The sequence below is a fragment of the Herpailurus yagouaroundi genome, unplaced genomic scaffold (assembly GCF_014898765.1).
Source record: "Herpailurus yagouaroundi ecotype Mexico unplaced genomic scaffold, PumYag 190, whole genome shotgun sequence".
NCBI classification, from domain to species: Eukaryota; Metazoa; Chordata; class Mammalia; order Carnivora; family Felidae; genus Herpailurus; species Herpailurus yagouaroundi.
The window spans coordinates 18,955,324-18,975,126 of record NW_024412421.1 but is presented as its reverse complement, the minus strand read 5'-3'; the positions used below and the strand labels follow the sequence as shown (position 1 = coordinate 18,975,126).

General features: G+C 52.8%; 3 protein-coding genes across 6 annotated transcripts in view; 2 read left to right on the top strand and 1 right to left on the bottom strand.

Moving 5' to 3' along the window:
• Positions 1–33: 33 nt before the first annotated feature.
• TRADD (TNFRSF1A associated via death domain) lies at positions 34–5,610 on the top strand. Of its 3 annotated transcripts, XM_040498351.1 has the most exons (6): positions 56–110; positions 938–1,027; positions 3,077–3,235; positions 4,090–4,367; positions 4,454–4,655; positions 4,803–5,610. In XM_040498351.1, the coding sequence occupies exons 3-6, from the start codon at positions 3,085–3,087 to the stop codon at positions 5,111–5,113; spliced, it is 942 nt and encodes a 313-aa protein (XP_040354285.1). In that variant the 5' UTR covers positions 56–110; positions 938–1,027; positions 3,077–3,084; the 3' UTR covers positions 5,114–5,610. The 3 variants fall into 3 exon arrangements, with proteins under 3 accessions (XP_040354283.1, XP_040354285.1, XP_040354284.1); XM_040498349.1 differs by lacking the exon at positions 938–1,027 and having other exon boundaries at positions 34–110; XM_040498350.1 differs by lacking the exon at positions 56–110 and having other exon boundaries at positions 239–1,027.
• Positions 5,611–5,724: 114 nt separating this feature from the next.
• On the top strand, positions 5,725–10,083 carry B3GNT9 (UDP-GlcNAc:betaGal beta-1,3-N-acetylglucosaminyltransferase 9). Of its 2 annotated transcripts, none has more exons than XM_040498341.1 (2): positions 5,725–7,257; positions 7,636–10,083. In XM_040498341.1, the coding sequence occupies exons 1-2, from the start codon at positions 7,095–7,097 to the stop codon at positions 8,874–8,876; spliced, it is 1,404 nt and encodes a 467-aa protein (XP_040354275.1). In that variant the 5' UTR covers positions 5,725–7,094; the 3' UTR covers positions 8,877–10,083. The 2 variants fall into 2 exon arrangements, with proteins under 2 accessions (XP_040354275.1, XP_040354276.1); XM_040498342.1 differs by having other exon boundaries at positions 7,179–7,283.
• PHAF1 (phagophore assembly factor 1) overlaps positions 9,669–19,803 on the bottom strand; it is a 31,321-nt gene continuing 21,186 nt past the window's right edge. Inside the window, exons 8-17 of the mRNA XM_040498343.1 lie at positions 19,116–19,213; positions 18,917–19,029; positions 15,820–15,953; positions 15,270–15,353; positions 13,734–13,816; positions 13,314–13,357; positions 12,793–12,836; positions 12,583–12,641; positions 11,900–11,972; positions 9,669–11,147 (exon numbers count right to left, since the gene is read on the bottom strand). Of these exons, the coding sequence (XP_040354277.1) occupies positions 11,061–11,147; positions 11,900–11,972; positions 12,583–12,641; positions 12,793–12,836; positions 13,314–13,357; positions 13,734–13,816; positions 15,270–15,353; positions 15,820–15,953; positions 18,917–19,029; positions 19,116–19,213 (819 nt within the window). The 3' untranslated portion in view covers positions 9,669–11,060. The remainder of the gene's footprint in view (positions 11,148–11,899; positions 11,973–12,582; positions 12,642–12,792; positions 12,837–13,313; positions 13,358–13,733; positions 13,817–15,269; positions 15,354–15,819; positions 15,954–18,916; positions 19,030–19,115; positions 19,214–19,803) is intronic.

The following is a 19,803-nucleotide window of genomic DNA, read 5'->3' as shown; positions in this document are numbered from 1 at the left end:
GGGGCTGCTCCGGCTGGGGCGCCGCCCCTGCGCTCCGCGCACACCCGGAAGCAGCCTAGTCCAGTGGAGCAGGGCGGGCGTGGGAATCCGGGCTGGGCCCAGGCCGCCAGGTTAGTGCAGAGGATGGGTGGGCTTTCCCGGGTGCCGGCAGAAACAGAGGCGGATCCCGGCTCAGGAGCGTGGGTGCAGCGCGGTTGTCACCCGCTGCTGCCCGGGCCAGCTGGTGGCGGCGGCCTATTGGGGTGTTTCCTTGGCAGGCGAAAGAGAGCGTACGGACGTTGGCACTAACGTTCCTCATCCCAGCTAGGGTCTTTCGGTGGTGGCGGGGGGCGGGTGGTCAAGTTCCTACTGGTGGGAAGGCGGGGCGGGGCTCGTTCTGACTTTGTCTGTGAGCAGAGACCTGTTCCCGCCCTAGCCAATTGCACTTGCGAAACCGCAGCACGAGGGTGGGCGCAACTGGAGGCTGGGCAGAGGGGCAGCTGAGTAGGGGGACGCGCCAGGATGGATGCAGTTCTTGAGAGGCTCTGGCCGCGGGCCTTTGCTGTCCACCCAACCGGAGGTGGAGCTGCCCCAGGACAGTTAGGCTATATTAATGGGACCCTGCGCCTGGTTGGCCTCTGGTAGTAGGGGCCTATTTTCTTTAGTTGGTACCCGCGTGTCCCTCTCAGTCTCAGCTCAGTGAAGAGTCTTCTTGACCCAGCCCGGCCCCGCCCTCAGAGAGGCGGACTGCGGGTGGATGACGCGCGCGGGGCTTCCCGAGGAGGGGCTTCTGTAGAACGACACGCAGGAAGAGGTTCCTCAGTGGATAACTCGAGCCAAGGGTCCCCGTCCTCGTCTCAATCCTATTATCTGACCCTCCAGACCTCCAGCCCAACCTGTTTGAATTCTCCCATTTGTCCACTAGTGAGTGTGATAGAACATCCCCCCCTTCCTTCAGGTTTCCAGGGCCCGCCTGCCCTGACAGTCCTGATGGGCAGACTCTGGCCCCGTCCCAGACCCCCACCGCTGCAACTTCCACATTCATGAGGTCAGCACCTTCAAGTCAGGGGGCTAAGAAGACATGGAAGAAGAAACGTTTCAGGGCAGGTTCCCACACTTTCCTGCCCTCTGGGCCACTCCCCCTGGGCTCCTCACTTTTGTCACTTGTCTTGTACTGCTCTTGGTCCCACTTACCACCTATAGAGTCTTACCCCGTTGTTTTTTTGTTGTTGTTGTTGTTTTTTGCTTCGAATTTATGTTGCTTTTTAATACAAAGCAAATATGTCTATTTTACATAAATTAGAATGTTGCTAAATACAATGAAAATACCCGCCCCCCAATCTCCTTCTCCACCCCCTGCAGAGGTAAATACTGCTAGCTAGCTTCCTGTTAATTTACAGACTATTGCTTTGGATAAATACACAAGTATTAATATATTTTCTACCAAAAGGTTATGGGGGAGGGAGGCTCAAAATGCATGTCCCCTGTGCTCATACTGAGGGTGGGACGGACCATCATCATGTCTGGGTGATGTTGGAGGGTCCCTGCCTGGCTAGTTACTGTCCCAGCTGTGGCTCTCGGGTTATGATCTGGGGGCAGATCTGAAATGCAACCTCTGTTTTGAGGTCAGGATTCCTACTCCCTAACCAACAAAGTCCAAGGGACCCTCTGGCACCCCCCCCCCCCCCCCCCCACTGCTGAGGCTCCCTGTTCCTCATGTAAATGGATGCCAGCTGGGGCCATCCCATCTGTTCTGCCTACAGCAAAGACATCCTGGGTGCTTACAGCTGGGGCTCAGCACCCCCTCCTAGCCCACTGTATATAAATACAGACGATCAGAGATAAAGAAGTGTGACTGGTGAGGCAGGAGGTGGGGTCTTGAGCCAAGGTTTCTAGGAAAAGGGTAAGATGTTGCCCCAGGGAAGGTGGGGAGGAAGAATCATGCTGCACCATCCTGCCTCATGGGAATTCCCCCCCCCCCCCCAGTCTAGGGCTAGGGTTTGGTCAGAAGATAGATGGAGGAGATACTAGCACCAAGGGGCCCTGGCTCTGTCTGGACAAGGAGGGAATCTGTAATAGAACAATTTGAGTTGTGTAAGACAAGAGCCCAGCTCCAAGGACTTTAGAACAAAAAAGGAATGATTTAGCTCACATAACTGAGAAGTTCAGGGTGCAGCTAGAGCCAGGGGCATAGTATGGTTAGGCATGCATCTCTTCATCCCTTGGCTCTGTCTCCTTCTGTGTCAGTTTTATTCTCAGCCAGGCTCTTTCCAGGCAGTGGCAAAGGAGTCGTTATCCTTCCTTCCAGCTCAGCCCCGTGGGAAGGGAAACTAATGTCTCTTTCTTATTGGTCCAGCCAAGGTTGCAGGTTGATTCTGATTCACCTGAATCCTATACCCAACTCTGAACTAATTATTTCAGGAAGGGGAGTGGAATATGAAAATTGGCCAGGCCTATTTCTCTCGCTCACACCTGGAGCTAGGGAGTGGGGTTAGCGCCCCCAACAGGCACATGGGTAGAAGAGGGAAGGCCCCAAAGTTCAGCCAGGATTGGGGGAGGGAATCTGGGCACAGGTCAACACTAACAGGTATCCTTGGAAGTGAAGCCAGGAGGTATGGTAGGAATGCAGGTGAGAAAACCTAATGGGGGGGCTGTGGTCCCAAAGGGATACTCGGGGCTCAAGTTTAAGCTGAAGGCATACCAGGACATGGGTTCGGTTGGCTGTGCGGCATGGACACTGCCCAGGATAAGGATGTCTCCTATCAGCTTTGATAAGGGAGACATCCTGGCCTGAGGGCGGGGTGGGGGGTGGGAGCAGAACTTCTCTGCCTCCACTGCAGTATAGTATCTCTCTTTTTCTGCCACTGTGACCCTGGGCTTTCTCTGAGAAGATAGTGGATGGACAGTACTCACTCCAGGTCTGGGCTGAGCTGAGCTGGGCTGGGCTGTGCAGAGACAGAAGCACAAGGGGCTGCCTGTGGAATAAACTTCCCCTTACAAGTGTGCCAGCTGGGTGGGGACAGCTGGGCCATGCAGGACTGGACACTTGTCTCCAGGGCTGGGCTGGGGTGATCTGGATGCCTGTCTGTGTCTCCAGGAGGCAAGATGGCGAGTGGGCCAAATGGGCTCGAGGAGTGGGTGGGCAGCGCATACCTGTTTGTGGAGTCCTCGCTGGATAAAGTGGTCCTGTCTGATGCCTACGCTCACCCCCAGCAGAAGGTGGCGGTGTACAGGGCTCTGCGGACTGCACTGGCAGGTGCGTGGGTGGGGGGGTACTTGAAGAGGGAGGGGAACTTGGGCCTTTGTGGGCGGGGCCAGGGGCTGAGGCCCCACCTCCTGAACTCTGGGGGTTAACCCTTGCTTAACCACCCTGTTAAGGAAAAGATATGATGGGGTGGGGAGGAGGGGAGAGGGGTGCTTGGTTTCATAAGTCTGTCTTCTCTGTTTATGCATGTGTGCCCTTGGGTGTAGACATGTGTCCCCGTCTCTGTGTATGATCTACCTATATGTGCACTAACGCCCCCCCACCTGCTTAATGCCCTCTACTCACCAGACCAGCCAGCTCTCTGCTTTCTACTAATCGCCCATCTCTCTCTTTTCCTCTCTCACTGCAGCACTCCTTGCCCAAGACCCCTCCCTAGTACCTACCTTTCGGGGGAGCCCCCTTTCCCTTTTCGGGGCAGAGGCCACAGGAAGCTGAAGCCGTTTGGGGGATCCGCTTCCTTCCCGGGCAGTGGGAGCCACAGTTGGTGGAGACTGAAGACCTGAGACCTCTCCCTCCACTGTCCTGCCGGGTGCCCACCCAGAAGGCTTGGCTGCCCTGGGCATACGCCCCTCTCTGTGCTGCAAAGCCTCTCCCTATGTCCCTTTTGCCCACCCTCATTTGAGGCTTCAACGATGGGGCTGGGGTGGCACCCATTCCGTCTTACGGTGCTCCCTGTGATAGGTTCTGGCTTTCATTTTGGGTTGTTGCTGTGTGCATGCCAGTTTTGTTTCCCAGCTGGGAGCTAGGAACAGGGAGGGAGTCTGCGCGGGCTTCACCCCACTACGGTCGCTTGGAGAACGGCCCCGCATGGGGACCGCCTGTCGCCTGACTGTCCGCCTCCGCAGAGAGTGTTGGGAGTCCGGAGGTGCTGCAGATGCTCAAGATCCACCGCAGTGAACCGCAGCTGATTGTGCAGGTGCGTTTCTGCGGACGCCAGCCCTGCAGCCGCTTCCTGCGCGCTTATCGCGAGGGGGCGCTGCGCGCCGCGCTGCAAGGGTGCTTGGCAGCAGCACTCGCCCAGCATTCGGTGCCGTTGGAACTGGAGCTGCGCGCTGGCGTGGAGCGACTGGATACCTTGCTGACGGATGAAGAGCGCTGTTTGAGTTGCATCTTCGCCCAGAAGGTGCGGCTGGGCCAGGGCCAGGTTAGGGTGGGGCGGGGCATCCGCAGCTAACACACCTACCGACGACCCCCCACTGCCCTCCCTAGCCTGACCGGCTCCGGGACGACGAGCTCTCTGAGTTAGAGGATGCGCTCCGGAATCTGACATGCGGCTCAGGGGGCCAGGGTAGCGACGTGGAGGTCGCTCCGGTGCCCTCGCAGTCCCTGGATGCCTCTCTCTCAGACGAGAAGCCGCCGCCGCCGCCGCCGCCATCTGGCCAGACTTTTCTGTTCCAGGGTCAGCCCATAGGTGAGGCGCGCTCAGAGGCGCAGGCAGGGTCACTGGGAAGATGGAGTTTGGGGAGGAGCAAGGTCTGGGCCGGGTAGTACCTGGGTGGGAATGGAGGGTACCGCTCTTGGCTTCCCGAGCTCATTCTGCTTCCCGCTCCCCCCGCAGTGAACCGGCCGCTGAGCCTGCAGGACCAACAGACGTTCGCGCGCTCAGTAGGCCTCAAGTGGCGCAAAGTGGGGCGCTCCTTGCAGCGAGGCTGTCGTGCGCTGCGGGACCCGGCGCTCGACTCGCTGGCCTATGAGTACGAGCGCGACGGGCTGTACGAGCAGGCCTTCCAGCTGCTGCGGCGCTTCGTGCAGGCCGAGGGTCGCCGCGCCACGCTGCAGCGCCTGGTAGAGGCACTAGAGGAGAACGAGCTCACCAGCCTGGCAGAGGACTTGCTGGGCCTGGCGAATCCCGATGGCGGCCTGGCCTAGGTTGGGTACCAGAGAAAGGGACGAACGGCCAGTTGTCCAGCCCAGGTTTGGAGCACTTGGATGACCCTAGAGTCCCTTCTGCTGCTACTGCTGAGCTCTGTCCATCCATGGGACTCTGAGACCACACTTATAACCCCACTTAGCCGAACTGTTGGAGCTGCTGGGCAGTGTTGATTGCCTTCTTCAAGAGTTGGGCAAGCACCCACCATGCCTACTGGGGTGCCACTGGGGATTTGGCTCCAGATACTATGACAGAGACAGAGTGCATGGGTGACCTGCTGCAGCAGTCTGCCCACCCCAAATGAAGGGCTTCTGGCCAGCCCTTACCTCTTCACTCACTGAACAGGTAACTGCTCATTAAGCACTTGCTGTGTCCTAGTTATCATCCTGGTGCTGTAAATACTGTGGTGAACAAGATACATGAAACTGCCTGGCCCCAGTTCATACTCAGTGTCGGACTGCAGATATTAAGCAACTGTAATAAAATATCACCTGTTTTTTGATGTGAAAAATAGGGGTTAGGCTTCTGGGGAGAGATAGGAGTGTGAATAGGGGAGACGGTGGGGGTTTGAGAGAATGGCAACATTCTGGGCATAGCCAGCCTCAGGTGAGGTCTTGGGGAATGTTAGAAGAGGAAGTTTGGAATGGCTGCATCTAGGGGTGGGTGGGTTTGTAGAGAGACCAGACCAGTTGGTGAGTATGGGAAGCAGATAGCTTGGGGACTGGTGAGCCATTTTATAGAGTTTGGATTTTATACTGAGGCCAGTGAGAACCATTTAGAGGGTTTGGGGAGTTAAGGTTGGGAGGCTGGTGAGGAGGGAGATGGGGAGGGAGGAGGATGGAGAGAGGGGAGGGGAGGAGAGAGAGGGTCTAGGCTAGGGCCCTGGCAGCAGAGATGGAGGGAAGGGATGAACACTAGGAGCAGTTTAGGATGAGAGATAGCAGGCCTAATGACACTGGATGAGGAGTGAGAGTGAAGGAGGACCTCAGGGTTTCAGCTTTTGTCAGCTAGATGGAGGGTGGGGTTGCCTGCTGAGATGGAGGCCCTCAATCTCCAGAACAACTCTCTGCCCACCTGGGTTCCGGATCAAACCCTTTGCTCACGGCATGCTTCAGGAATCCCCTAGCTGAACCATCCCTGTCCATCCAATCTGGCCTGCAGTGGCCCAGTCCTGCAGGAGGCTATGCTGATTTGGGGCACTAGGGACCAGGGGGCCCAAGAGGTGCCTCGGGGGAAACAGACTTAAGTGCTCACTGTGAAGTTAAAGCAGAGGGGGTTGACCCCCTGTCCCGTGTCCTAGTGGACAGATGGAGAGAGGGGGCAAAGGAGGACAGAGGGAAGAGTTCCAGACTGAGTTCCAGAAGACCTGGGGCAGTGCTCTTACTTTCTGCTTATATGATGCTGGGCAAGTCACTTAACTCCCTGAAAGGCACTGTCCCCACCTGGACATGAGCAATGAAAGCTGCTACCAGCGTTGTGAGAATTGAATGACCTGTCTTTGGGGTGTGTGTGTGTGTGTGTGTGCACACGCCCGCTGGAGGGTGGGGGTGGGGGAGCATAGAACCAGGAGTAGGGAGGCAGCCACGTGTCCGGGGCCATTTATAATTTATAGGTCCTGCCTGGTAGAACCAGGGCTGCTGGTGAGCTGAGGAGAGGCTCTTCCAAGATAGTCTGGGACAGTGGCCAAGTAGATGTCTAAGACGCTGGGCCTCAGGGATTTGGGACCCGCCTGCCCTGGGCTCCTGCCAGCCAAGACCCTGTCCCACTCCGAAGATGTGGGGGTGTGGAGATTAACCAGAAAGGCTAATGTTTCTTCCTGCCCTCACGGAAAGGCAGATTTGGGGCATTTGAGCCCACACCGAGACCAGAACCCACCTTCTCAGACCTTCCCAGAGAGTTGCCTGTGGGGATTCTTCTCAGAGATTAGCCCCCACTTGGAGACTGCGCTCCCTGAGGCGCCAGGGCGGAGCTGAGCTCCAGATGTCCCGGCGCGCACAGCTGGAGGGTCACGTGGCAGCGGCCCCGGCCCCCCTTCCTGCCAACGCTGCATTTGGCCCAGGCCCGGTTCATGGTTGCCCTTGGGACCCTGCGCTGAGCCCCGGAGCCCTGGCGTCCGGGGCCGCGCCGCTCCCAAGGGACGAGAGTGAGTGTCGGGATCCCAAGGACGTGGTGGGTAGGGAGGGGTGGAAGGGATTCGGCTTCAGCGCGGGAAGGGCGGGTTGGGAATCGGGCCGAGGCTCCGAGGCTCCCGGCCTTGAGGAACCGTCCTGGGCCGGGGTTGAGGGGTGGGAATTGGCTACTAGGAGGAACTTCCAGCCCCTTCAGGGTGCCCATCCCAGTGTTGGTGGGGGTGGGGTGGGGTGCCACGGCCCGGAGAAGGAAAACGCCGGAGGACGAATGGCTGGTAGCGGAGACCCTCGGCTTGTGGTCTCAGCCCCCTCCCCCTGGGGAGAGAGGGGCTGGGAGCCCCTACCAGCCGCTGGCTTTCGCGGCAGGGGCCCCTGACTGAGTTTCTCCGCAGGGGGCGGGGGCGTGAGCCACGCGGACATGAGGCGGAGGCTGCGCCTACGCGGGGACGCGTCGATCACGCTTCTCCTTGGCACCGCCCTCGGCCTCCTGCTCTACACACAGCGCGAGGGCGCGACCCCGACGACCAACGCACCCCGAGCGCAAGGGAAGATAGAGGCAGCGCCTACTCCGGGACTCAGAGTCTTCCAGGCACGGGACGCAGACGCAGCCCCAGCCCCCCTGCTCTACGAAGGGGACACACCGGAGCCGCCCACACCCACGGGACCCTTTGACTTTGGCCGCTACCTACGCGCCAAGGACCAGCGGCGCTTCCCCTTGCTCATTAATCAGCCGCACAAATGCCGAGGAGATGGCGCACCTGAAGGTGGACCCGACTTGCTCATCGCCGTCAAGTCAGTGGCGGCGGACTTCGAGCGGCGCCAGGCCGTGCGCCAGACGTGGGGTGCTGAGGGCCGTGTGCAGGGGGCGCTCGTGCGCCGCGTGTTCTTGCTGGGCGTGCCCAGGAGCACGGGCACTGACAGGGCAGACGCCGAGGGGGAGGGCACGCGAACCCACTGGCCAGCCCTGCTGCGTGCCGAAAGCCGTGCATACGCGGACATCCTGCTTTGGGCTTTTGACGACACTTTCTTCAACCTAACGCTCAAGGAGATCCACTTTCTGGCCTGGGCCTCTGCCTACTGTCCCGAGGTGCGCTTCGTTTTTAAGGGCGACGCAGATGTGTTTGTGCACGTGGGAAACCTGCTGGAGTTCCTGGCGCCGCGGGACCCGGCGCAGGACCTGCTTGCGGGTGACGTGATTGTGCAGGCTCGGCCAATCCGCGCGCGGGCTAGCAAATACTACATCCCAGAGGCTGTGTATGGCTTGCCGGCCTACCCGGCCTACGCGGGTGGTGGTGGCTTTGTGCTTTCAGGGGTTACGCTGCGTCGCCTGGCCGGCGCCTGTGCACAGGTTGAGCTTTTCCCCATTGACGACGTCTTTCTGGGCATGTGTCTACAGCGCCTTCGGCTCACACCGGAACCTCACCCTGCTTTCCGCACCTTTGGCATCCCTCGTCCTTCAGCCGCGCCGCACCTGCGCACCTTTGACCCCTGCTTTTACCGGGAGCTAGTTGTAGTGCACGGGCTCTCGGCGGCCGACATCTGGCTTATGTGGCGCCTGCTGAACGGGCCCCATGGCCCAGCCTGTGCGCGTCCTTGGCCTGCCGCTGCTGGCTCTTTCCGGTGGGACTCCTAGGTAACTTCATGGCTCCAAGATCCCCTTCATTCAGACCCAGGATAATTATTGCCGTGTATGTAATTCTCTCCCAGAGGCTGAAGAGTTCAAACTCTAGCCCCATTTCACCAGGAATTGGCCTCCACAGGGCCTCAAGGAACTAAGATTGTGCTTGGCTCCTGCTGGCCTGGAACCATTCGAACAGTAGTCCTTTGAGACAGCCAGGGCTGAGGCCATAGAGCACCAGGCTCTGCCAAAGAGGGACATGTTTGGTCCTCCTACTACCAAATAGGTTTTGGGGAGCTGGGATGGGTGGTGGTAAGAGGCTCACGTAATCTGACCCTAGTCCTTGGTTTGGAGGCCCTAGAATGCTGCAGATGCAGTTTTTTGGTTTTTTTTTCTCCAAGGCTGGAGGAGGTGTGGGGGCCTGGCCTCGGTCCTCCAGGCAGGCATTTGGCTTCCCACCTGCACCTCCAAATCAGATTTTCAGCCCTGGGCAGATCTTTAAATCTTCTGAGGTCTTTCCTGAAGCCAACCCCTCCTGGGCCCTGGTCTGGCTGGAACACCAGGGACAGAGGCACACAGGGACAGCTGAGTGCATGGTCCCACCTAGAGTCTCCCCACTGCAGAACTTTCACCCATACAACAATGCCAGTCTCCTACTAGAGGCTATGCTGCCCCACTCAGAGGAGCCAGAGAACCCAAGATAAAGCTACCACCATAAAACTACCCATATTCTTCAACCACCCACTTTCTCAAAAATCAACACCCCCATGTTTATTTTAGTACAAACATCCCAGCAACAGCACGTGGTAAGCTGCTGCTGAGGGCATAGGCCTTTATTGGAGGGGCATGGGCAGGGCATGAGGAAGGTTCCCCTATTCTAGGAGGATGGGAATAGTCCTGGCTGCCCCAACAGTGGGATGTAATGTGGGCTGGGGGGGAGGGGGGTCCTCCGGCCAGGCCACAGTCCAAATAGGAAGACACCAGTCAGTCACAAAGTTATGGGAGCGCCACACAAGCCTGGCTGTAACCCGGGAACCACTTAGGAGCCTGGGGCAGTTCCCCTGCACATTCATTGTTAAACTCTACAGGATGAGGCTGTACATGAGTTAATTACAAAAGAGTCATATTTACAAAAATATGTACACACATTTGAAAAACTCACAAAATTGTCATCTATGTATCACAAGTTGCTAGACCAAAATATTAAAAATGGGTAAAATTATACATTTCTCTTCTCAATTCTTTTCAAAAGGATTATTTTTAAAGCACATATGCTACTTTCCTTAGTAAGACCCATGTAAAGACTGAGCAGCCCAGCTTTCCTTGAGCCCCAGAGGCCTTGAACCATGAATGGGCCTGGCCAGGGGACACTGCCCAGGGTTGGGGCAAGAGAGCCAGCCCTCAGTGCAGAACAGAATGCTGAAACAACAAAAGGAGGAAGATGTCTTTGGCTAAAACTTTGGCATTAAATAAAAGAGGCAAACAGGATGGAAACATGCAGCCTGCCAGCCATGTTGGGGAAGAGTGGGGGCACAGGTGACCTTGAAGGCTGGCTCCAAGAGGGGTAGGAACAAGGCCTGGGCACATACCTAGATGGTAAAAAGTTGTGTTTCAACCAGTTGGGTGTGCCTACTGGGCCTGGTAGGGAGTGCGTGCAAGGAAGGAACAGGGAAGGGCAGGTGGGCCACGTTGGCCACAGCCAGCTCATCAAGTAACTAAAGTAGATGTAGTGCAAAAGTTGCAACCAAGTACTATGGACATGCTACCTGCTTGCCTTAAGGGTCACGTGGCAACAATGGGCCAAAGGCAGGACCTCATCCTTGTCCTCGGTGCCTGTGACCTCAGCCACAGAAAGAGTCCCAACTTTTCCCAATGTGTGTGGGGCAGGGGAGAAAGAACCCTGCCTCCTTATGTGTTAGTCGAGGTCTCCTGGGTCCAGGTATCAAGGCTCAGAGTTTGTGCTTCTCTTTGCAGTCGGTGTCCTCTGTTGGCACCAGCAAGCCGAGGACAGACAGAGGAATATCTGGGCCTCTCACTCCATGGCAGAGCACCCAGTCTGAGCCCCACCTCAGAACATCACAACGGCCCTTCAACACTGGCAGGGTGTCCAAGAAAACCCACAGGGTGGCACATGGAAGCCTGCTGAATAGGATGCGATGCACATCTCCACAGGGCAGAGGGGCATGGGCGGTGATGTCCTTAGGGGAGCTCCGCTGTTCTCAGGTGGGCACCAGGCCTGGGGGGGCCATACAGGGTCACCGAGGCAATATGGTTATTCTGCATGACCTGGTGTGAGTAGAGGACAAGGAATCAAAGGGAAGGAGAAGAAGGGATGTAGGCAGGGCAGGCAATCATCCATAAAAACCACCAGTGAGGCTAGTACTGGGGCTGTGACTGCAGAGAAAGGATTTGAAGCAGCTCCTGTGCACAGTGGATTGTTCCATTTACAAAACACCTGCACACAGGGGTGGGCTGATACCTAAACACCTCCAACTCATGTTAGAGCTCATCTCTGGCCCAGAAACTGCCTGTTCTTCATGGAATACATCAACTTCACTATACCTATTTATCCAGTCCTTCTGGAACTGCTTGGGGCCTACTGAAGTTATTTGGGTGTAGCAACCAAAAGAGAAAACAGGGACAGCCCATTCCTCTCCCAAGCCAGTGGGGCCTCTATAGACACTTACCCATAGCACATTCTTTCATATGGCATGCAAAGGTACCCAACACTCTTGTGGTGAGCCCCACTTGCCCTACTGTTTCCTCTCCTACTGTATTTACATTCTCAAATATGTGGGATCGCCATCACCTCTCACCTTGTTGGATATAGATCACTGCTTTAGCCTCCATGATCCCAAATTTCCCCAACATAGTTTCTGAACCCTTACTGTTGAATGTGGGTAGGTCAGACTCTTAGCAGACAGGGTTACTGTGGAAGGATTAACTCACCCAGCAGAGCCGTTAGGCCCTCCCCAACCTTTCTCCATCACTTGCCCATCCCTGGCATGGCCACCAGCCTCTTAAACCCCAGGGCTTACCTCAAAGATCATCCGCTGAAGACCAAAGCAGAATGTGGAGCCAAATGGGTTGGTGTTGTTTGGGGAGGAGGACCTGAGGCCAGGGAAGCCAGAATTAGAGGGGCAGACAAAAGCCGAGGCCAGGCAGGGCATCCAGTCCCTTTTGGGATGGGGGCTATTGTCCACTGGTCTCTCATGGCTTTATCTGTTTCCCACAAAGGCCCTTGAGGTCCCAAGGGTGGTGACAGGTCTTATTCAAGCTCTGAATCCTACACAGTCTAGTGGTACACAGGTTATTACGAAGTTAGAGTGGCGTGGCAAGAAGTTAGGAAGGAGGAGCCACATGCAGCATGGCAACTGAGTACAAAGCTGTGGGCTGCAGCCTGTGAAACTCTGATGGGAAAAAAGAGTCCAGGGAAGCCAATGAAAAGTGCTTCACTTTCTGAATAACTAGGGGTGAAAGGGTCCCTCTATCTGGAGGTAGCTGGAGAGGGGCTATCACAGGGGGCAACCTCTCTGGTACAGGTAAACATGCAGAATAGCTGGCCCTGTTGTAATGTGCAGGGTGGGGGCAGGAAATAATGTCTGTGGCAACACTAGCAACTTCTGTCATTTCTAAGCCATAGGCACTGCTAGGCTTCCCTACCCCATCTGGGCTGTGAGGAGCAGGATGGGGTCATCAGAGACAGCAGCCTCCCGCTCACCTGTGTAGGACAACAGGCTTCTCCACAGGGTGGCCCAGGAGCTCTTGGATACTGTCCCACTGCAAAAGGGATGGGGGTGGCAAGAGCTTAGCAGAGACCTAACCATGCCTGTGACCAGTGGCTGGCCCATAGGATGTGGGCCCCAGACTGCTGGTGGGCTCACACCCACTTCATTTTGGGGCTACATCGGGTGGGAAAATATGAGCTCACCTTGCTGTAGGTTGTGCATGTTTCTGTCTGACCATCTGCATTTTCTGAAAAGAAACATAGGGTGGGTTGGTAGCTGGCCCAGCACACCTGTGACCCCAGCCCTAGGCGGAATCCAAACCTGGCCACCCTGTGCATTGGGGTTGGAGTACAGAGGGAAGGCAGATGGGCTATTTCAGAGTTCTTGGATGGAAGAGGGTAGTGAACCAGCAGATGGACAGCAGTCACAAGACTGACCTGGAAGCACCTGGATAATCATGTATAGGAAACTCCCCATCAGAGACAACCAATCCCCACTCATCAATCCCATGGTCAAAGGAAAAGACCTTTAGAACCTTCAGGAGACTACAGACCAGAACAATACAGCCCCAGAACAAAGAGCCCAACCCAGAGGAGCTGAGGCTAAGGGCAAAGGCTCCATAAACCCAACCACTAGCATTTCTGTTTGGATCATGGTCTCTTCTCATCATAAGAGACTAACTCTCCAAAACACTTTCTTTACTCTGAAGATATTCACTACTTACCTTTCTTTATGGCTAGTGGGATCTTGAACTCACAGCGATGATAACTAGAGAGAGAAGTCAGATAGGTAAAGGCTGGGCCCCATGAGAGGCCTGACCCCCTGTGCATCTCAACCCTGCAACCCAGGAAAAACATAATGAATCTGTCCCCCAAAGCCCTGGCTCTGGGGTCTAAAGACCCTATCATCTTGGATAAGATACCAAGCTCTCTGAACCTATTTCCCTATTTGTAAAATGGGTACAAATGGAGAGATAAAAGGTATTGGACACTGTACCAGAAACAGAACGAACACTCAAGAAATGTTTGCTTCCCATAAAACTAAGAATTTAGGTACAAATTAGTGAGCATTCAAAGCCACAGCTTTTACTGGGAATTTTTAGTTCAAAGCTCAGTTTTGGAGGGGCAGGTACAGGTATACTCACATGTTAAAATTATAATGCCCAGGGTAATTGGTGTGTAGGACAAACTTCTTCACTTTGTGTGTATTTGCGTCAAAGAGGATATCCTGGGATAGAAAACAAGGATTTCCAAGTAGGGAAAGTTACTGAGGTTGGGAAAGGACATGTCCAACTCAGAGATGGCCACTTCATAATAGAGATGCCTCTGGACAACAGCCTTCTGCCAAACAACAGTCAAGGGAGCAGCTGAGGCAAGCAGCCTTAACTGGACATTTTCAGTAAAGGGGGGGAACCCAATCATCTGTGGGTCTCCCATTCCAAACTTGGTAGCAGCAGGCCAAGCAGGTTTGTGGGCTACAGCTGCCACTGCTTGGGAACTCAAACCTATCATGGAGATCTTGCCTAACAAGCACTCGATTAAAAACTCTTGGCTTAAAGGTCACCAAGAAGATTCAGCGACCACCTGACTTTTCAGAGGCTCAAGGCATCTAATTACTCTGAATGCCATGACCGCAAGACCCTTCTGGCTTCCATTAGGCCCTCTCTGTGAGAATCAGTGACCCTGGGAAATGAAAATTCAGCCTCTGACCAGGACTCAGACTTGGAGTTGATGCTGCCTATCGAACACTCTCTCCTATTCACCACACCCTTCCCAGTTTCACACTCTGACAGCTGTTCAGGCCTGTGACCCCAGATTTCCCTCTGATTCCATTCCTACATTAGCTACATTAAGTCCTATTAGGGCCGGGCCATTTGTTCCATCTTTCTTGTCACTTATCATCACTGGTCCTTGACCTCAAGAGGTTCAGTTTACAAAGCACCATTCTCTCTGTCACTGTCCTACCTCAAGAGTTTATGAGCCTGCTGCCGTGCCCCTACTACCCCTGGCTCCTTTGGTCTTTATCCACATAGGCAGACCCAGTATCTCCTCTCTCCCTCTCCAGAATCTACCCTTTCTTTGCTGTTTCAGGAACTCAGGCCCTAGAAGGCTCAAAGGTTAGAAGAATCAAGGTCCAGGCCAACCCTGCCCTAAGAGATGTATCCTGCTAGGGCAGGGTTTACACAACTTCTCTCACACACATCCCATCTACTAGCAGGACTGTCAGCACTGACAGTGGCCACAAGCTCTGTTCAGCACCCTACATCCAGAACACAGGGCCACAGCAATGCCTGTGGGGTGATCCCCTGCAAATACATAAGCACACCCCTACTTTTCAGTCTCCCTATTTTGTGACTCCAGAAGAGGGTCCTGTGTTCTACAAACAGGCAGATCTCAAAATAGGTTAATTGGGATGACTCCCACAGCTGCCACCTTTGCAGCACGCTTCCCTCAATAAAGAAGCCAAGACATACCAGGGAACCTGTGTTTCTAAGCAATCTTGGTGGCAGGGAAGGCCCACTTTGGGGTACCAATGCAAGGCAGCACTGGGCAAAGCCAGCTGGGGCTAGTTTTCCTGCAGCCAGGCATGGTTACAAGCTCCACGTGTACACAAAGGTATGCCCAGGTGCATGGTCCACCACCACAGAAATCCAACATTTCTCTCAGGAATCAGAACTTACCACTCCAAGAGTGAAGTAGTTAAAAAAGTAGTCATTGCACTTGGATGGAACTTGTTTATGAGGGGAAGGAGAATGAATTTTCATCTGTTAGGAAAAAAATAAAATAAAATCCAACCCCTTAATACAGTTCTTGGATTAACTGCAAGTCTACAAATTGTGCTTTGTGTGTAACATTAAGCTATCAGGTGAGCAAGAGTGTCAGAGTCCCTGCTGCTAGTGCTGAATAACACTGAGTTTTGGTTGACTACAGACTAAGCCCTGGTATCCAAGAAAAGGCAGGACAATCTGATCAACAGGATCAGACAAGAGCTTTCAATTTAATTCTTTGTCAACAGTAATAGAACAGGTTCTATGGAAAAATAGCAATTTATATTTACTTGATATTAAGTTAATATTGATTAAAAAAGAAAAGTGGAGCTGGCCCAGTCAGTAGGTAGAGCATGTGACTCTTGACATTGGGGTTGCAAGTTAGAGCCCCATGTTGGGAGTAGTGTGTACTTAAAAAAAGAGAGAGACTGCCTTTTTGACTTTATAAACACATTTCCCCTACCTTGTCTTCTGACTTATAGAAGACCTTGTGTGGAGAGCCAAGCATGCTAAGAACATCTTGGCAGGAATCACCAAAATACACTGAACGTTCAAATACCCGCATCTTGGCATCTGCTAATAGGCCAGGTCCACAACCTGCAGAGGAGAAGGGGGAGGTGGTCAGGTTCCCAGCCAGGGCCTGAGATGCTGCAGCCTAAGGCCCAGGGGCTCCCAGAGAGGCCACTTGCTGCATGCTGCATTATTAGCTCTGGCTGAGGGGCAAGACTGCATATAAGCAGAAATACCAAGTGATACAGCTTGTGATGTTATGAGAGATCACCATCTACTTGAAATAATCCCAGAGACTCATACAATCCCACAAAAGTGATGTGGAGCTCTGGAAACTTTATTCAGTCACCAAATATTTACTTATTAACTACGATGGGATAGACACTTTGTTAGATATTGAGGAAACATGCTGGGCAAAACAAGTGCAGTCTCTGTCCTTATTGGAGCTTATGGTGTGAAGATCCCAATCCCACACCACACAACTGTGGTACAATAAACAGCAGCATAGGTGCTATGGAAGTACAGAATGAGGTTCTATCTCTTGCCACTTTCTAGGTCCTGACAAGATACAAGAATTTATGTTAAGAGGGGCTTCTCAATGGTAACCTCCAACCAGAGACTGGACCTAAAGAAAAAAAGCACTCTATAAAAAAGCCAAGAGTGAAACATCCATTAACTCATCCCTATTTCTACAAACACTGATAGACCCACTAACACTCAAAAACGAAAACCAGAGAAGTGGGAGGATAAGAAAACCTGATTTGCCACGAGTTTCTTCTTTGGGAAGAATCTTTAAACCCTGACTCTAATACATTTCAGAAACAGTTCCAGTTAAACACACACATAGCAGCAGCTGTGGAATAGCAATAGACACTCCTAACAACAGGAAGATTTCCCCCATTCTGTGGATGGAAAGACAAAGTATTTTCTGTCTCCTCCACTGGGGGGAAAAAAAAAAAAGGTGGGGGAGGTACCTGGGTGGCTCAGTTGGTTAAGCTTCTGACTCTTGATCTTGGCTCAGGTTATGATTTCCCTGTTCATGGGACTGAGCCCTGTGTTGGGCTTGGTGCTGACATCACAGAGCCTGCTTGGGATTCTCTCCCTCTCTGCCCCTACCCTGCTCATGTTCTTTTTCTCAAAATAAACTTTTTTTTTTCTTTTGTAAAAGGCAAGAACCTGAGGAAGACTGAATTTCCTGGTCCATGATAACCACCATCACCTTACTCTGCACAGAACTTTATAATTGACAAGGCTCTTTATAATAATCCATTTATTATATAGGGAAGACTTCAGGAATCCACAATCTGAAATAAATTGGTACCGAGTTCTTCAACTAATCCAAGAATCTTCAGTCACAGCACATATACAATGAGTGGCAAATAAGGTTGTGTTTAAATTAACTAGGTCCTGGGAAAACCATAGTCCACATTAACCTCGGTCTATATATCTTGCAGTTTTGGCAATCCTGGCTGACCACCAAAAGTCCTATACTGTAAGCCCAAAGTCCCCAGGTACACTTGTGAATATGCAGATGGGGCTACTAGGAAGGCACTCTTCACAGGTGAGTCTTCTCTCTTGTCTCACTCTACCTGAAGCCTACCCAGGTAAAAGTACCCTTAGTTTTAGGAGCCTATTTTAGCTTCTGATTCCCTGGAGTGAATCTTCCTATAAATTATTGTGAGGACCAAGATAGATGGAACTGTCTTCTTATCTTAAAAACATCACTGTACCTGCACTCCACAGGAAACATGTGAGAAATGGGTTGGCTGAGACAAGTTACGCTTGCCAAAGGAAACTCTCAACGAGTACTAGATTGGACAGTAACTTGGGTGAGTCCCTGACTTAAAGTGTCTCCCCAACTCATCCGGCAAGCAGTGAGATGTGGCTGCTGGGAGTGTGCTATACAAGGTGGAAGTCAGAACTAGAGAGTCCCCGCTGTCACTTGGGATAACTGTGCCATCCTTGACTACCTCAGTGTTTCAAGGAGTGATCCTTCTCAACGTTTATTTATTTTTGGGACAGAGAGAGACAGAGCATGAACGGGGGAGGGGCAGAGAGAGAGGGAGACACAGAATCGGAAACAGGCTCCAGGCTCTGAGCCATCAGCCCAGAGCCCGACGCGGGGCTCGAACTCACGGACCGCGAGATCGTGACCTGGCTGAAGTCGGACGCTTAACCGACTGCGCCACCCAGGCGCCCCGAGGAGTGATCCTTCTGACAAGAAAGACCCTAGATTGACCTTGTTGCTACATCTCAATTCTCTCAAACAGTATAGCTCAAGTGCAACATTAGTTTTCTGCTTGGCTAGAAAACCACACTTTTAGAAATTTCTAACCTGGAGGTGGGGAACTATCTAACTGCTCAGGGGAGTGACTTCAGAGTTCTTACACCAGATTCTTCATAGTTAAGAACTAGTGCCTTAGAAACGAATGCAAGACCCCAATTAATGAACAAACACTGGCTAGGCATAGCTCCTATGCTGGCACCCAGGCCAAAGGCGCGGAGGCAAACTTGACATAGGAGATCCCCGTACTACTAATACGAAGCATGACCCAAGGTCCAAAGTAGCTGAGATTGGCCATGCCACACAAGGAAATCACAAATGAGACATGGATCCTAGAGAGACCAGCCACTGAAGACAGCAGCTCTTTTTTTGTTCATAGTCAGCAAAACTCTCAGTGGATGTGGCCAAACCAGAATTCAAGAAGTCCCTTCTGCCAGCCTCCTGAGAACTGGGCATAAGGGGTAGAAAAGGGCAGAACACTCCAATATCGAAGCTCATAACATGCATCTCTAGTAAACAGCCTGGGAACAACTGAAAATCTACATAAGCACACAGAAGGCTATATACATGCTAGGAGAAGCAATGCTACTGTTACTTATTAAGATTTACTAATGACAAAACTGTGTCTTGTCCTTTTTCATTAAATTTAAATGAAAGCTTTAACCATAAGCACCTACATTATCTTGTACCAACTACCTCTAAGCATGTGGGATTTTAGACCGTCTCAACATGAATATAATCCACCACCCCAAGGCCAGTAACTGACCTGCAGCAAGTAGCCGAAGTCGTAAACCTGAGGGTCCAGTTCCATCTCGAAGAACATCTACACTCTCAGCATACACATTGCCAAGGAAACAGCTCAGGGGCATCACGGGAGCCCTGGAGGCAGGCACAGAATGAGCAGAGGCTTCACCCTCCCTCCCAGGGAGCCCATGGCCCATGAAGCTTGTGCTCCCCAAACGCACTTGGTATCCTGTAGGCTGTTTCCACTGTAGATGTACATTCGTTTCACAGTTGCTCCGTGGGGTATCTGGAGAGAAGCTAGACCATGGGCAAAATTGGGCTGCAAACACAGGACAAAAGTTTTACTGAGAGCCCACTGCAGGCCATATGGCCCAGGCTCTGGCATTTCTCCAGCACTCATGGTCTTCAAGAACTGGCCAGGTCAAAGCTAAACAACAGTTAAAGCTGGCTCCAGGTCAATAAACTCACCCCATCCATTCAAGTTCACCTTTCATTTTTACTCAGTTTTTCTTTCCTTCATCAAGAAAAACATGCAGGAATGCTTCCTTTAATAAAATGTAAGCCTTACAAACATCTATCATTTCACGACCCTAAGGATGCTGCTACCTAAGGATGAAGGAAACATTTTGCTAAAAGCAATAAATAACTGAAAATCCAGAATGAATTATCTCAAACTCTAGGTTACTGAAAAAAACACAGTGATTTAGTTTTAAAGCAAGGCAAACTGGATTTATCTCTGAAAATCCTCACTCTGCAGTGGGAAGTGCCCTCCCCTTGGGAATGCTGGCTCAGGCTTTGTTCTTGCTATCAGTCCTATCCATGTTGGCCCCTAAAGACCTCAGAGATGAGGAAACCAAAGAAAGGGTACCTATCCAACCTCCCCAGTGGCACTGTCTGCTGGGCCCATAT

What these genes read in the sequence shown, in the direction of transcription:
- B3GNT9 (XM_040498341.1), top strand. Translation starts at nt 7,095, where the DNA reads ATGTCCCGGCGCGCACAGCTGGAGGGTCACGTGGCAGCGGCCCCGGCC. An exon ending in GCCGCTCCCAAGGGACGAGA is followed by an intron (nt 7,258 to 7,635) that starts GTGAGTGTCGGG and finishes GTTTCTCCGCAG; the next exon opens with GGGGCGGGGGCGTGAGCCAC.
- TRADD (XM_040498349.1), top strand. Translation starts at nt 3,085, where the DNA reads ATGGCGAGTGGGCCAAATGGGCTCGAGGAGTGGGTGGGCAGCGCATAC. An exon ending in GTTGCATCTTCGCCCAGAAG is followed by an intron (nt 4,368 to 4,453) that starts GTGCGGCTGGGC and finishes TGCCCTCCCTAG; the next exon opens with CCTGACCGGCTCCGGGACGA. An exon ending in GTTCCAGGGTCAGCCCATAG is followed by an intron (nt 4,656 to 4,802) that starts GTGAGGCGCGCT and finishes CTCCCCCCGCAG; the next exon opens with TGAACCGGCCGCTGAGCCTG.